Raw genomic sequence first — 14,138 nt, forward strand, 5'->3', positions numbered from 1 at the left:
ATTTCCAGAAATAGTTTGGGGCATGTGAGAGACAGCTGTGCTTCAATCCCTTTAGTGACCAAACAAAAGCGTTGTCGATCAGTTTGTCCCTTGGGCCTGTCTTTTTCAATGGCCTCGAGAGTTTCCCACCCTTTTCACTGCTGCCTGCTTTCCTCTTCCACCTCTCTCTTCCCTCTTGGCCTATCTAGATGATACCACCAGTTGTCTCCATCTGCTTCTCACCTTTCCCCCATGGCAGGTGGCAGGGCTGATGATGACAGGCAGGAGGGCACAGAGAAAGAAGACAAGCCTCGAAGCCACGTTTCTTTCTCTGCAGTCTCTCCCACATGCTTCCTTTCCAGCCACCCAGCTGGTCACCCTTTCGTAATGGAGTCCTTACCCCTCCGTTCCAGATGATCACATCATAATAAAAAAAGTTCACTGCTGATTTTGGTCTTTCCGCTGATAGGAAGCCCATATGTAAGAGGCATGAAACGCACTGTGAAGATATAAGACTGAATTAGCAGCTCGCTTAGGAAGCTGATCTCATTGCTTCCTCCTTAGACCTGGTGCACTGACATCTTTCAGGAGCCTCGTTTTAATGGACTGAACGAAATGCAGTTGAATTGTGACTGAGAATTTGAATTTTGCCTGAGAAAATTTTTGCCGTGATAATTTGCAATAATCCGTGGCAAGTGGCGTGATTTTGCATGTACAGTTTGACTGTGTGTTGATCCTAACTGGTATGTTGAACTTCAGAGCATAGTTTGATCAGGTCGTACTAATTGGTTAAATGGTTGTTTCATTTTTTGCCACTAATAAAGCTCATAGCTGTGAACAACTCGATGTAGTGTCATGTTGTTTTGCTTGTTAATGAGAAGGAGATGAAAATATGAAAATCATTGCCTTGTGGAGTGCCCGGTCTAGAACTTCATAGCCAGCAGGCACCCATGCAATCCACCCGTCTTGCATTTGGATGAGGAAATCAAAACTCAGGTCGGTTAACTGATTTATCCAAGTCTAGCGAATAGGAAATCAGGGAGTACTCAGCTTCTTTCTTGAGCTATTACAAATTTCTCTGCTGTTATTTGTATTGTTTTAAAACCTTTAATTTTGGTCTACGGCCATGCTACCTTGAACAAGCCGATCCCGGCTGATCTTGGAAGTTAAGCGGGGTCGGGCCTGATTAGTACTTGGATGGAAGACCACCTAGGAAGACCAGGTGCTGTAAGTGTAAAAAATAAAAATAGGGATTGTAAACTGACAAGGTCCTTGCAATCTGTGAGGTCAACCAAAGTTTCCCTCACCTAAAAAAAAAAAAAAACCTTTAACATTGAAAAATCTGAAGATTTGCCTGAATGTAAACAGAATTCTCTGTATTAGTTTTTTCTTCATCTCGTGTGATCTTTTCAAAGCAGAAGTATGTACCTTTCTTAGGCTCTAGTGTATACTATGAAGTAGGAGAGAAGCCAAGTGGCAGTGTGTAGTATATAGTTCAAAGGGATCCTAGAGAACATCCATTTGAGAGCCACATTTTGAGAAACTGTTGCCCAGTTCGTAACTTCCCAAGATCCACAGATTGTTGATAGCTTTGCTGGGATTAAACCTCAATTAGTGTTTATTATATTCCTTTGATTCCTTATCCATTGTTCTTATATTCCTTTTTTAACAGCCTTCTTGAGATACAGTCAACATATTATACAATTCACTAATAAAAGTGTACAGTCCAGGGGTTTTTAGTGTATTTACATAGTTGTGCAGCCATCTCATAATCTAATTTTAGAACATTTTCAACATCCTGAAAAGAAATCCTTTACTTATTAGATGTCACTCTCCATTGTCCCCTTCCTCCCACCCCTGGCAACCAGTCTAATCTACTTTTTGAGTCTATGGACTTGCCTTTTCTAGACATTACATATTAATAGCAACATATAATATATGACCTTTATGTCTGGCCTCTTTCACTTAGCATAATGTTTTTGAGGTTTATGCATGTGGCAGCATCTATCAGAACTTGATAATTTTTTATGCCCAAATAAAACCACACTGAATGGATATACTACATTTTGTTTATCTACTCATCAGTTGATGGGAATTTAGGATGTCTTCACTTTTGGGGTATTATAAATAACACTGCCATAAATATTCATGTACAAACTTTGTGTAGACATATGTTTCCAGTTTTCTTGAGTATATACAGTACCTAAAAGTGGAATCCGTAGGTCATATGGTAACTATGTTTAGCATTTTGAGGAACTGTCTGTTTTTTACAGTGGCTACATAATGTTTCATTCCCACCACCAGTGTATAAGGTTCCAATTTCTCTACGTTCTGACCAAAACTTGTTATTGTTTGCCTTTTTGATCATAGTGTCATTGTGGTTTTGAATTGCATTTTCCTTAATGACGAATGCTGTTGAACAGTTTTTCCTGTGCCTATTGACCATTTGTATATCTTCTTTAGAAAACTGCCTGTTTTAAATTGAGTTGTCTTTTCATCTGTTGTAAGAGTTCTTTGTATATTCTGGATATAATTTACTTTTCAGCGGTATGATTTTCCAGTATTTTCTCCTTCTGTAGGTTGTCTTTTCACCTACTTGATGATGTCCTTTGATGCTGCTGTTGTTTTCTGATAGTCCAAAAATAAGAGAAAATGTTCCTATGACTTTTTCACATATCTTCTTGGTTATTATTGTTCAGTATCAGCAACATTTTAAAAAGGTTTTTGCATATCCTATCGTATGTCATTTTTTGTCTCTCCTCTGTGGTAAGAGGTTTATAATGCCCAGACCATCAGACACAGCGTTGTTGCAGAGCAGAGACTGTTACCACTTAGCTATCCTCTTACAGGCTCAGCCATTTGACATAATAGGTCCTGTGTGTATTCCTAGATTCTTCTAAGTGTTTCTGGTACTCTCTTGGTCATGTTTTTGGGCAGTGGGGTTCTAGTGAAGAGGGAATAGTCTCTGCTAGTGGAAGACTCTTAAGGAATATGTAAAATTTGTCTATTTTGTTTGCTATCATAGCTGTAAGAATCTTTACCAAACATATATCGTATAAAGTCCTCTAATTGGAAAGACCAGATGTTTCAAATCAAGTCACCAGGTATTTAGAAAGCTCCAGCCGAGTTCTCAGCATCGTTCTGAGTCTCTCCAGTTGCTGGCACTTGAATTTGAATAACATATATTCCAAAAAATGTTTCAAAATTTTCATAAATGCCTTTATTTCATAAATCATGGAAAATGAATGTAAATACAAATAATGTCCTTTCTGCAATAAATTATTTTTTAAAGGTTTAAGTATCAAAGTGAGAATGCTTTGGTGTCGTTTTCTTCTGTAAAGTCCTTCCTTACATCCTCCCCTCCCTTTATTACGATTGTCAAACTTGAATAATAGGACACCATTTTAAAGAATTTGTACTTAATGGCTCGGTCCCCACTGGGCAGTAAGCAGCTCCTTGAGTTTATTATAAATTTTGGCAGATGTGGAAGTTTCTGGCTCACTAGGGAACTCATGATTAAATTACTCCTGAAATGCATTAATTGGTCTTTTACACAGTTCTTAGGTGGTTTCAAGGAGACACTGACCAGCTGGCAGGACTCTACCCATTGAAATCTAGTCTCAGTTTTGTATTCTAGAGTATTTTCTTACTTTAGTTTTTAAGAAGTCACTTATTTTATCCCCTCTTGCTCTTTGTTGATTGTAGTTTCTGATGAAGAATTGAAAAGAAGAGTAGCTGAGGAGCTGGCCCTGGAGCAAGCCAAGAAAGAATCTGAAAATCAGAAACGGTGAGTTTCGTGGTACGTGAGAGATTTCGGGGGACTTCTTATAATTATGACATGTTTTAAGATGGTAATAAGATTCATCATTTGTGTCTGCTTGGACTTCAGAATGTGCTGACCATATGAACTTGGCCATTTTTGGTTTGGGATTGTGCTTCTTAAAGCCCTACGTTACCCTCTTCCCAAACTTGATTATAAGTGACCGTTATATCTATTGTGTGCTTCTTTGTTGCATGAATACTGAGCCCTGTTTTCTTGATGTGTGGGAAGTAGTTCTTGAGGATTTTCTAGGAATTTTGCAGGCTAGTTTCTTTCAATGAATGTATTTATGATTGAAAATTGTATTGTCCACTTATGGATATTAAGGTTAGCAATATTGTAGCTAACAATTAATGTCATATGTTGTACGTAGTGCCCATATTAATAAATACACTAATTAATCCTATACTCACTTAAAAAAACTGAAGCTATAACAGAAATATATAAGGTTGAATAGTCAAAATCCTTCATAATTCCATTCTACAGAAATAACCAATCTTGCACATTTTATTCCTCTAGAATTTGTTTGTGTACGTGCTTCTGTATTATTGTTGTCATCATTAATACTCCTACTGCTGCTACTAAGTTAAAAGAATGTTCATTGAAATGTTTTTGTAATAGTAGAAAACTGGAAGCACTTCAGATGCCCATCATAGGGGACTGGAACAATGAATTACGGCATATGCCTACAATAGAATACTAGACAGTCAAGTAGATCTTTATGTGCTAATTCAAAAAGATGTTGAAAAGCTACAAATTGAAAAAAAGCAACGTTCAAAACAGCATAGATGATTTTTTTTGTAAAAGTACTACTTTTTAAAGACTTAAAATACATAGTTACTCATAAAAACACGCGAATACTTTTCAATCCAAGTTAGAGTCAAGTGCTTTCCATCTGTGCTACTCCTGAAATTTGCATGTGGCACAGAGCGTTATTATTACATGATCATGGAAATGCCTTTCCGCCGCGAGCACTATGCACTTGCCTGCTACTGGTAGAAACTGAGTATGTGTTCATTTTTATTTTGGACTGTTGGCTGTTTTGCATGAGGGAGCCAAATGTAGAGAATCTGATTTGGATTCCTGTCTCCGATGGCCACTGGGCCTTTGACATACAATTTAACTTCCTTCGACCTTAAATATTTCACCTCTAAAGTGAGGGGTTTGAAACATGTTCTCCAGTATTTCTTTTCTTTTCGCAAAGTGCTAACTTAACTACAGTTTGCTCGAAATGTGTGGACCAGGACATGAGTTTTAGGTTAAGACCACCCTTTTCTCAGGAACTAGGGTTTTAAAAATCAAGATGAAATCGGTAGCGCTAAAAGGATCTGTGTGTATTTGTATAGTTTTCCATGCCGCACTTTATAATTATTTAATTGAGTTAGTCTGATAGAGTATATAATTAGATGGTCAAGTTAAAACAGTCAAAAAATATTTCAGATCATTTTCATTGAGAAGCAAAGACAATCAATATTATGGTAGAATTTCTTGTCTTTGAAATTTTGTTATTTTTGATTGAAGTTTATTTTAATAAGAATTTTATTTGGCCAGACTCTTATGCTTACTTTACTTATTATATTTCATGTAGGATTTTTTGTCTTCCTTTCACCCCATATAGTACAGACTTCTTCTTATAACTCTCACTGTGCCTTTTTTTTTTTTTATTCCTCCTTCATTATTCAACCCCATTTGCTCTGCCTTGATCTATAAGAGGTAAAGTGCAGATGAGATGAATAGAAGGTGCCAGTGAAAGCAAATTTTATATCTCAAGTAGACTGGGGTTGGCAGCCTAGCTGTAATCTGGACAAATGACTATTGATAAAGAATTTATTTTCTGTCGTCTTTAAGGAGAGCAGAGGGTGGTACAGCCTTTTTATTATTTTTTCTTTTAAAAAAATGTTTTGTTTGAAGCCTTCTTCATGAAGGCTTCCAGCTGTCAAGTCTTGGCACAAAGTGTGTGTTCATCTATGTGATGGTTCTTAGAAGAATCAATAGCTATTTTTTTTTTTTCTCAGAGAAGAAACTTCAGAAAAAGCATTAAGAGAATTTTATGTGTAGTCTTTTAAAAGCAACTTCTTGGTATCACAAAGCATTTATACACTTTTGTGTCTTTTGCCTTAATTGAATAAAGCCTTGTAAGCAGTTTTAGAAAATTATTCGTGGTCCATTGTTTCAACACATCTGTGTCATGTGACCCCTATTCACTCTACCTCTGTGGTAAGTGGTAAGGAGAAGCAGTAACATTTATAAAAAACTGTTGAACTTTGTGGCAAGGAAATATTCTGAAATGTCTTCTGTCAGGTTTAAATGCGGACCTCGTTTCGGTTAGTTTTTTTTTTTTTGAACAGAAGGAGCTGAAACAACTCTGGCTAACCTTTTTTTTTTTGAAGCATATTAGATAGCTCAAAAGAAAAGGAAGACCAGAGAACCTACTAGCTAGGGAAGAATTGGGTACTACTAAAACCATACACAGTGGGAAGAGGTAGTTCCTCAAAAGAAAATCAGGATGGGGGTTCCATAACGAAGGGGGAAGGCTGGAGGGTGGCTGAATTTCACCGAATTGACGATGCCATTGATTTTAAGAAGCATTGTATTTGATGTCCCACTAAGAAAAAAAAATCGCTGCAAATTATAACACAATAGTTTATCTCTTAGAATTTTCTTATTGAAAGAGTCATTAAGACTGATTTTGAAGTTTTAAAAGCATCAGTTGTGTATTCATGAAAAGGAAAATGTAAGCAAAAAAAAAAAAAATAGGTTAAGGCAGTGTTCTCAACTGGGGGAGATTTTGATCCCTAGGGGACATCTGACAATCTCTGGAGACATTTTTGGCTGTCAAAACTTGTCAGGTGTTATTGGCATCCAGTGGTTAGAGGCCAGGGATGCTGCTAAACATCCCGTAGTAGGCAGGACAGCTGCCACCTCTGCCCCTTGTCCTGAACAAAGAATTATCTGGCTCATAATGTCAGTGTGCTGATAGTGTTCTTAAAACCTGTTCACAGTGGGTTTATTTCTTCTGAGTCACTCTTTGTCTCAGGGTTTTGCTGTCCTCGTTTTTCCTCCCGACATCGTATTCTTTGCCGTCAGAACCTTGGCTACCCAGTGTTCTTTAAGTGATTGCTCCACTGTTGTTCCTGGGATTTTCCAGGCTGCTGACACCAATTTTGCGGATTCTGAGGCTTATGCTCAGACTATGACAACTATGCAGGATTTCTGTCTGGCAGACAGCAATTGTAAGTTGCTTTCAGACAAGTGAAAAGGTGGAAAAATGTTCCTAGAATTGTAGCTCAGTACAGTCTGCACACACTCTAGACCCTAACATCTATGGGGATGGAAGTGACTCCTTGAGTGTCTTGCCTTACCTCCCACCTAATGCAGAAGCCCTGTTATAACATCTCTGACTGGTAATGAGTGGCACACACATTTAGATGCCATTCAGAAATGGTTTAAACTGAAGATATTTCATTAGGCCATTTAAAATTTACCTGAACTCATCTACGGCTTTGACACCATGAACAAGCCTGATCCTGTCTGATCTCGGAAGCTAAGCTGGGTTGGGCCTGGTTAGTACTTGGGTAGGAGACCACCTAGGAAGACCAGGTGCTGTAGGCATAAAAAATAAAAAATAAGAGATTGTAAGCTGACAAGGTCCTTGCAATCTGTGAGGTCAACCAAGGGTTGCCTCACCTAAAAATAAAATAAAATAAAATAAAATTTACCTGAACTCCTTTAAATTTCTACGTTCTTAAATCTAATATGCAGACGTGTCACGATTGAAAGTTGCTTTACAGGAGAAGTTTTCTACTGGGTCACAGTGATGATGCAGCTCATTGTAAGCGCTGTGACTATCTGTTATATGTTCAATTCTAAAAACCATTCATACATTAAAACTCAGTTTATCTTAGCTCTGATTCTGTTTTATGAGACTCTTGAGTGATTTGCTTAATTAACAAAATCATGCCCCCAAAATTCACTGGCATAATATTAGTATATGCACTAAAATGTTGAGTCTAATTTGGAATCGTAGTTTTGCTTATCACAACATCTAATGGATGGAATAGTTCTTTGGTGTATTGAGAGTCAGGAGTAAATTAAATGCCGATGTCAGCAGTTTGTTTTTGCTGTCATACTCTATTGTGTATTTTGGATTATAGCTGACCATATCATGTTGTAACTATAGCAGGCCAATATAGCAAGGACATAATATGCCACATTTTGAGTATAGACTTTTAAAATGTGATTTACTTCTCTCGTGCACCCTACCTCTAAAAGTCAGTCTCTGACAGAAAGAAAAATGTGACTACTTCTGACCTCTGACCTTTGGCATTTGAATTTCACCTCTTTACCTATAAAGGCAAGTGAAAGTGTTTCAGTTTTAATAACCTTTCTTCAAGGAACCAAGAAGGGGAATAGCTACTTGATGCTGTAACTAGCTAGACATCAACCAAGATTACTTGCTTCTGTTTTTAAATGGACATCTAATGAGATTTCCCCCACTTTGAAACACTCAGAAAATTAAATTAGATTTGTGAGACTTAAAATAATTAATAAGTGGTTTAATAAATTAGTCATAAATTTTATTCGCTCTCTGGGTAAGTTAGAATATAGTACAGTCCTTTTATTTTTCAATTTATAGCATCAAATAAGGGCTTAAAACTTTTTGATCCTTTTTAGTTTCTCATAGCAGAGGTGACATTTATAGAGATGATACTTCTGTTTAAATTCATTATGTGAAAGAATTCATTTTAATTTTATTATTAGATATTTTTCTGCTTTTGGAGGAAAAAGCTGAAAAAGGAAGGAGGGAAGAATCCACTAGAGCCAAACAGGGTTTTGCAGGTTAGCATTGCACTGAAAATATATAACGTAAGAAATCATCTCTCTGCTTAGCCTGGAGCCTCTCACATAGTAAACTCTCACAAGTGTTTGTTCAATTGAATGAATCACGAGGATAGGAAAATCTTGACAGTCTTTTATAGGAAGGGCATTCTCAATATACATATATATTCTACAAAGTTAGAAATAGAAAAATTATGCTTTTAAAATCAGACATTAACTGGAGACCGTAGAAACTTGTCTTATCTTTGTTTTAAATTAGTGTAGTGTTTTCCAGTCATAGACAAAAATTACACAGTTGTGATGAAATTGCCTACCTTCAACCTGAATCTGCATGTAATCTCTAGGTATATGTTATTAAAAATAATCACAGCTTTCAAGGAACAAGTACTCTTTTAACTAATATTTATCGGCGGCTTATTATAAAAGTTATATATGTTAGCAGTCAGTATTTTCTCATGACACTTAACTGTCACAGGCAAACGAACCTCACTTCTGATTTACAAATATTTGCAAAAAAGTTGGTTGCAGGAATTTGAGTTATAAGTCTTCATTGACGCACACCTGATGTCCAGATACCACCCTGCTGTGATGTGAACATATTTCCCAGCATCTGGCTCTCTAGGGGTAGTGGAGAGTTTGTTGACATTATCTGCAAAATATTCCTTTATTTGCTCTGACACGTAAGAGAGCTTTCTGTAGTATAAAAGTCCCAATGTATTAGACGAATTTTCTTATTAACCCCGTTATTGCCTTATTCTTTTTAAAATGCGTATTGTGTTGCTGTTGTTTTACCCCTATACTTTTCTTTTCCATTCTGCTTAAAAGTAGATAAAGACATAACCAGTTCTGAATGTGATGGGCAGATCCCATCCTAGCCACCCGGTCCTTTTCACTGGAAGATGATCGGAAGTGCTGTGTATGTACGAGGTATTGGAATCTTGTGCCATCTGCTACTTTCATCTTTTTCTTCAAGTGGTACTGTTCTATTTTTAATAGAGAGAACTGCTTTCTATAACCAACAAATATAGAAGGTTGGTTTATCCAGTCTGTGTTTTATTCACATCTCTTTACTTCCTTTTCCAAATCCAGTTTTCTCTCCCATTGATGCTACGCTGTTGTCGAATCCTACCCTGAATTCCGTTTGAGAAGCTATTTTTACGTGGTAGGAATGTTAAACCTGGAGTAGAGTTAATCAAGCATGTAACTTTTTTACTGGTTGTAATGGCGGTAGCGATGTTCAAAAACTTCTTGTTCAGATGTTTCTTTTGACAGTAATTACAGTGTTTTCTCTCATGAAGCATAGTGTTTGATGTAATTTGTGCCAAAGTTGGTTTCTGTACTTGAAAGTTTCTAGGAATTGGTTTCTGAATGTTCTGTCGTTGTAACAGTCCTTGTTGAAGATTCTCCGTCACCCAGAACAATCTAGGGGGGGCGGGCAGGGGGTGGGGGGAATCGTGACGTGCTCTATAAATCGTTTATCACTCCTTAACGTAGACTATTAATGTTTGTTGTCGATGTTATCACTGTTTTAGAAACAGCAGATGACTGAAATAGATGTGTGTAAAATTTTCCATTCGGCAGCAGAATCAGGACTTGCACTGGGCGGCCTCATGGCCCGACACTGTCCGTCGCTGAGGCGATAGAACCATATCGTCACTCATCATCCTGTGAACATACATTAAGGAAACCCAACATGGAGCTTTGATACAAAGCTGATTCGGGTGCCGTCTGGGTATAGCTGGGACTAGGGATTTAGAGCTCTGTCCGTACTTTTGCCCTCTTTTCCCTTCCTAGAGATCTGGGAATCATCTTTACAGACCTTAATGCTTCGCCGGGATAGTTTTCTCTCAAAATTGGACACTGTGTGTGTCCGATTTTCTTGTGCAAATAGCATTTGTTGGATGACGCAGTTCTCTTTCCGTTTTAGAAGGTGAGGGGGGGGCAGTTGGCCAGATGTCCATGTCCTTGAGTCCAGAAGTTCCTGTTTATGGACAGGGGTCCATGTAGGCTGGGCCTCACCCTGGCTGAGCCTTGGTCCTGAGCCTTCTGGAAGCCATCTGCTGATCCCGCTGGTAATGACTATTGTTTGAGGACGAGTGTAGAAGAATGTGAGGTTCTTCTGTGGCCGTTCACTCTGGAAACAGTGGAGAAACACACAGAGAGCCGCCCCCCCCCCCCCGCTTCTGCCCTTAACAGCTTTGCCAGTAGAGCCTCAAGCTGAAAAGGAGCGTGGGCAACATGGTTTTAAATCAGAGGTAAATTTTATCTTAGCATTTTGATACTTCCAAGCATTGGCACATTTTCGTGTTTAAGTAATAACCCATCCCCTTGGAGAAAATTTAAAAAGAGAGTAGCGCATCTTAAGTTTTTATTCAATGTTTTATTGAGAGATGAAACAGTTTATAGATGTCGTGCACATAGAATATGCACATTGGGGTCACATATTATCTGTTATAAAAACCATTTGAGTTTACAGGACCCATATGCCAAACTAAAACAAACAAAAAAAAACTTTAAAAAAAGGTGGTGTTACTTTATTTACTGTGTGCCCAGTGCTGTTCTGAACACTTTATTTTAACTCATTTCAAACTCACAACACCTGTTATCCCCATGTCGTAAACGCAGAAACTGAGAGGTAAAGAAATTTGTCAAGGTCATAGCTAGTAATTGGTGGGTCTGGGATTTGAACCCGAGTCTCTGTTGAGTTTATCGACTTCACCATCCCACAATACTACCTTTTTGTGTGTTCTCTCTTTAAAATTTTCATTTACAATTGTAGGAAGAAGTAATAAGCATTTACTTGGATTTTCACCTCTAAACCATTAGTAAATAAAAAATCTCTTGAAAATGACCTCTGTTGTATGATATGGGCAGCCACTCAGGATGATGATTTTAAAACTTTTACCTTAGGACCAAATTCTTTTGAGAATTTGTGTTTAAAGTTAATATTCTTTATATAACTTAGGCAATACCTTACTGTTAAATGCTTGTGTGCACGTTTTCAGTGATGGTGGCAATTTGAATTTCTTGTTAGCCTAAGATTGAGACATTTTTCTCAGTTGCCCAGCTTTGGTGGTGGTGGGGGGCGGGCAGAGTATGTGGAAGCAGGTGGTGCCTTGCGTCATGGACTTCAGAAGTGAGTGTCTTACTCTGGTTAGTGAGGCTCAGGTGTGCTCAGCAGTGTTCTGCTGAGTTCAGGGGAGCCACTCGCAGTATGCAGGGAGCAATAAAGAGGCGCAACACTTACTTTAATAGATGATCATGGAGTGGACATCGTTTTGCGTTTCTCCTTCTATATTCATCCTTAGGCTCTTTTTTCTTTCTTCTTCTTCTTCTTTTTTAGGAGACTTTGACTTATTCTACTATTTTGTATTGGTTGCATTGCTTGCTGTGTTTAGTTTTAGTATTTGCAGTTATTGATTTGCCTTTTGTGTGATAGTCAAAGTATTTTGATAAATCATCACCCTTACTCTACAAACATGCTTTAACCCTTTTCCCATTTAGAAAAAAAAAGTGCAGCTTGCTGCCAGCGTTAATTTAACATCATGCATAGGAATTTTATGTTTTCTAGGATTTGACATTTTCAATGAGAATTACTATAATTTGTAAAAGGAAATGCCACTACTAAAAACAGAATACTATACATAGAATGATATCATTTGTTTGCAAAGACTATTGATATACTAGAGCAATGGGAAAATAATAATAAAAGCTAGATATTTTGTGGCAGTCTTGGGGGTGAGGTTAGGACTGTAATCTGTGAGTTATCGTGGGGTAAATGCTCCAGCTGCAAGCACCACTAGTGAGTGTTCTCAGGGCAAACGGGAAAGGAGTTAAATCAGTTATAAAAAATTGATGCTGGGATCAGTGTGTCTTTTGAACTAGAATAGGGAATTCGTCCATTGAATAACGTGCAGATCTAGCACAGGGGCAATTTGTTAATTATATACTATTTACAGTTGCTTCCTTATACGTAACGCTATGTAGCTAGCTCTTCTAGTCTTAAACCATTTCATTTGGAAATATTTTCGTTTGGTTCTAGTGTGGTTTCGGCATCAAGTATAAAAGCTAACCATATAAATGTTTCAATTAATGACTTAAATTTGAGTTCCTTCACAACTTCTTAGAACTGATCTCTTAAATTCCATATTTTCTGGTGCCATTTTGTGAATGCTGATTTAAAATCTCTTAGAAATCCATAAATTACAATTTTGCTTTCTCGATAGGTTGATAGATTAAAACCAAACCAAATCAGAGCAAAACCAAAAAAATGTCGAATGAAACCATAATTTAATATGGGAAATGTTGATTAATTTAAAAACCATTACCCAGTGAGTTTCTCCAATTTTTATCATTACTATAGAATCCGGTAGGTTATACTAAGGTCATTGCTCAAACTACTGAAAACATGGATAATGTCGATCTATTAAAAACAATTTTTTTAACAAAAGAAATATACATCTACTGAAGAAATTCCAATAATATAGAATCATAAAAAATTAGTGATTTTCCCCACTCCTCTCTCTTTCTGTGTTCTTCCCCCATAAAATCATTCACACATTCATACCCTAGGGGAAATGTATTCTTAACAGTGTTTTATATAAAGTTTGTTTTTTAAACAGAGCAAGATTAAAGTCATAATGTTGTATAACTTTCTTCCTCCCGCAATCATATCTTGTGTTCCTCTTCTTGTATATAGTATTTACAGATCTTGAGTAGACTGTAGATCTGATAATACATACCATTTAAGAAGACTAAGAAAAATACTACTACTAATAGTAATTATATATAATAATAAGTAATAATATATGAGAGTAATAGCTAACAGTCTTGAACACTTTCTTTGTCCCAAGCACTGGTCCAAGCACTGTGCACATATTATCACTTAATCCTCGTAGCACCCCTGTGAGGCAGGTTCTGACCTGCTGGTACACTCACTTCATAGATGAAGTGGCCGAAACATAGATTCATTTGCTTATAGTCACATAACGAGAAAAAAAGAGGAATTGGGGTTTGAACCCAGGCAGTCTGGAATCCGAAGCCATAGTCATCATCACACTGCTGAACTGTGTCTCAGAGGCTAAATTACTTTCTGGTTCGACAGCGATGTCACCTATTTTACATTAGTCTGAACGCCTTGTCGTAGGCTCTTTTGATGTGATTTTCTGAAGATCTGTTTTTCAGGTTTCAGTGCGGTCAATTTTGCCTTGATTGTGGAGCTCATTAAAAGAGGAATTTAGTTTTGAAAAGAATTCACAAATGAAAGGACTTTTTTTGGTATTTTTGTTTTCTTAATTCACATGACTATATTTTGAAACGAAACTGTCAAAATACTGTCAAATAGTACGTGAAAATTAATATTTCTGTAGATTTGGCTGTAAAATGTTAGAAATTATGTATTGCTATATGAATATACCTGTCAGCTGTACATTTCAGTTTGTATATATTAAAAAGGAGCCCAAACTATTGTCCAGCTATTGAGTGTGAGTAACCTACATTA

At 37.1% G+C, this 14,138-nt stretch overlaps 1 protein-coding gene and 2 pseudogenes across 3 annotated transcripts in view; all 3 read left to right on the top strand.

Moving 5' to 3' along the window:
* Nucleotides 1–14,138, top strand: part of CHCHD3 (coiled-coil-helix-coiled-coil-helix domain containing 3) — a 254,511-nt gene that overhangs the window by 53,096 nt on the left and 187,277 nt on the right. For all 3 annotated transcript variants that reach the window (XM_039860894.1, XM_039860893.1, XM_039860891.1), the window contains exon 3: nt 3,685–3,766. In XM_039860894.1, the coding sequence (XP_039716828.1) occupies nt 3,685–3,766 (82 nt within the window). The remainder of the gene's footprint in view (nt 1–3,684; nt 3,767–14,138) is intronic.
* LOC120601359 (uncharacterized) lies at nt 1,096–1,213 on the top strand (annotated as a pseudogene).
* Nucleotides 7,293–7,411, top strand: LOC120601361 (uncharacterized; annotated as a pseudogene).

This window comes from Pteropus medius, unplaced genomic scaffold, assembly GCF_902729225.1.
Source record: "Pteropus medius unplaced genomic scaffold, Ma_sr-lr_union100, whole genome shotgun sequence".
In the NCBI taxonomy this organism is placed as follows: Eukaryota; Metazoa; Chordata; class Mammalia; order Chiroptera; family Pteropodidae; genus Pteropus; species Pteropus medius.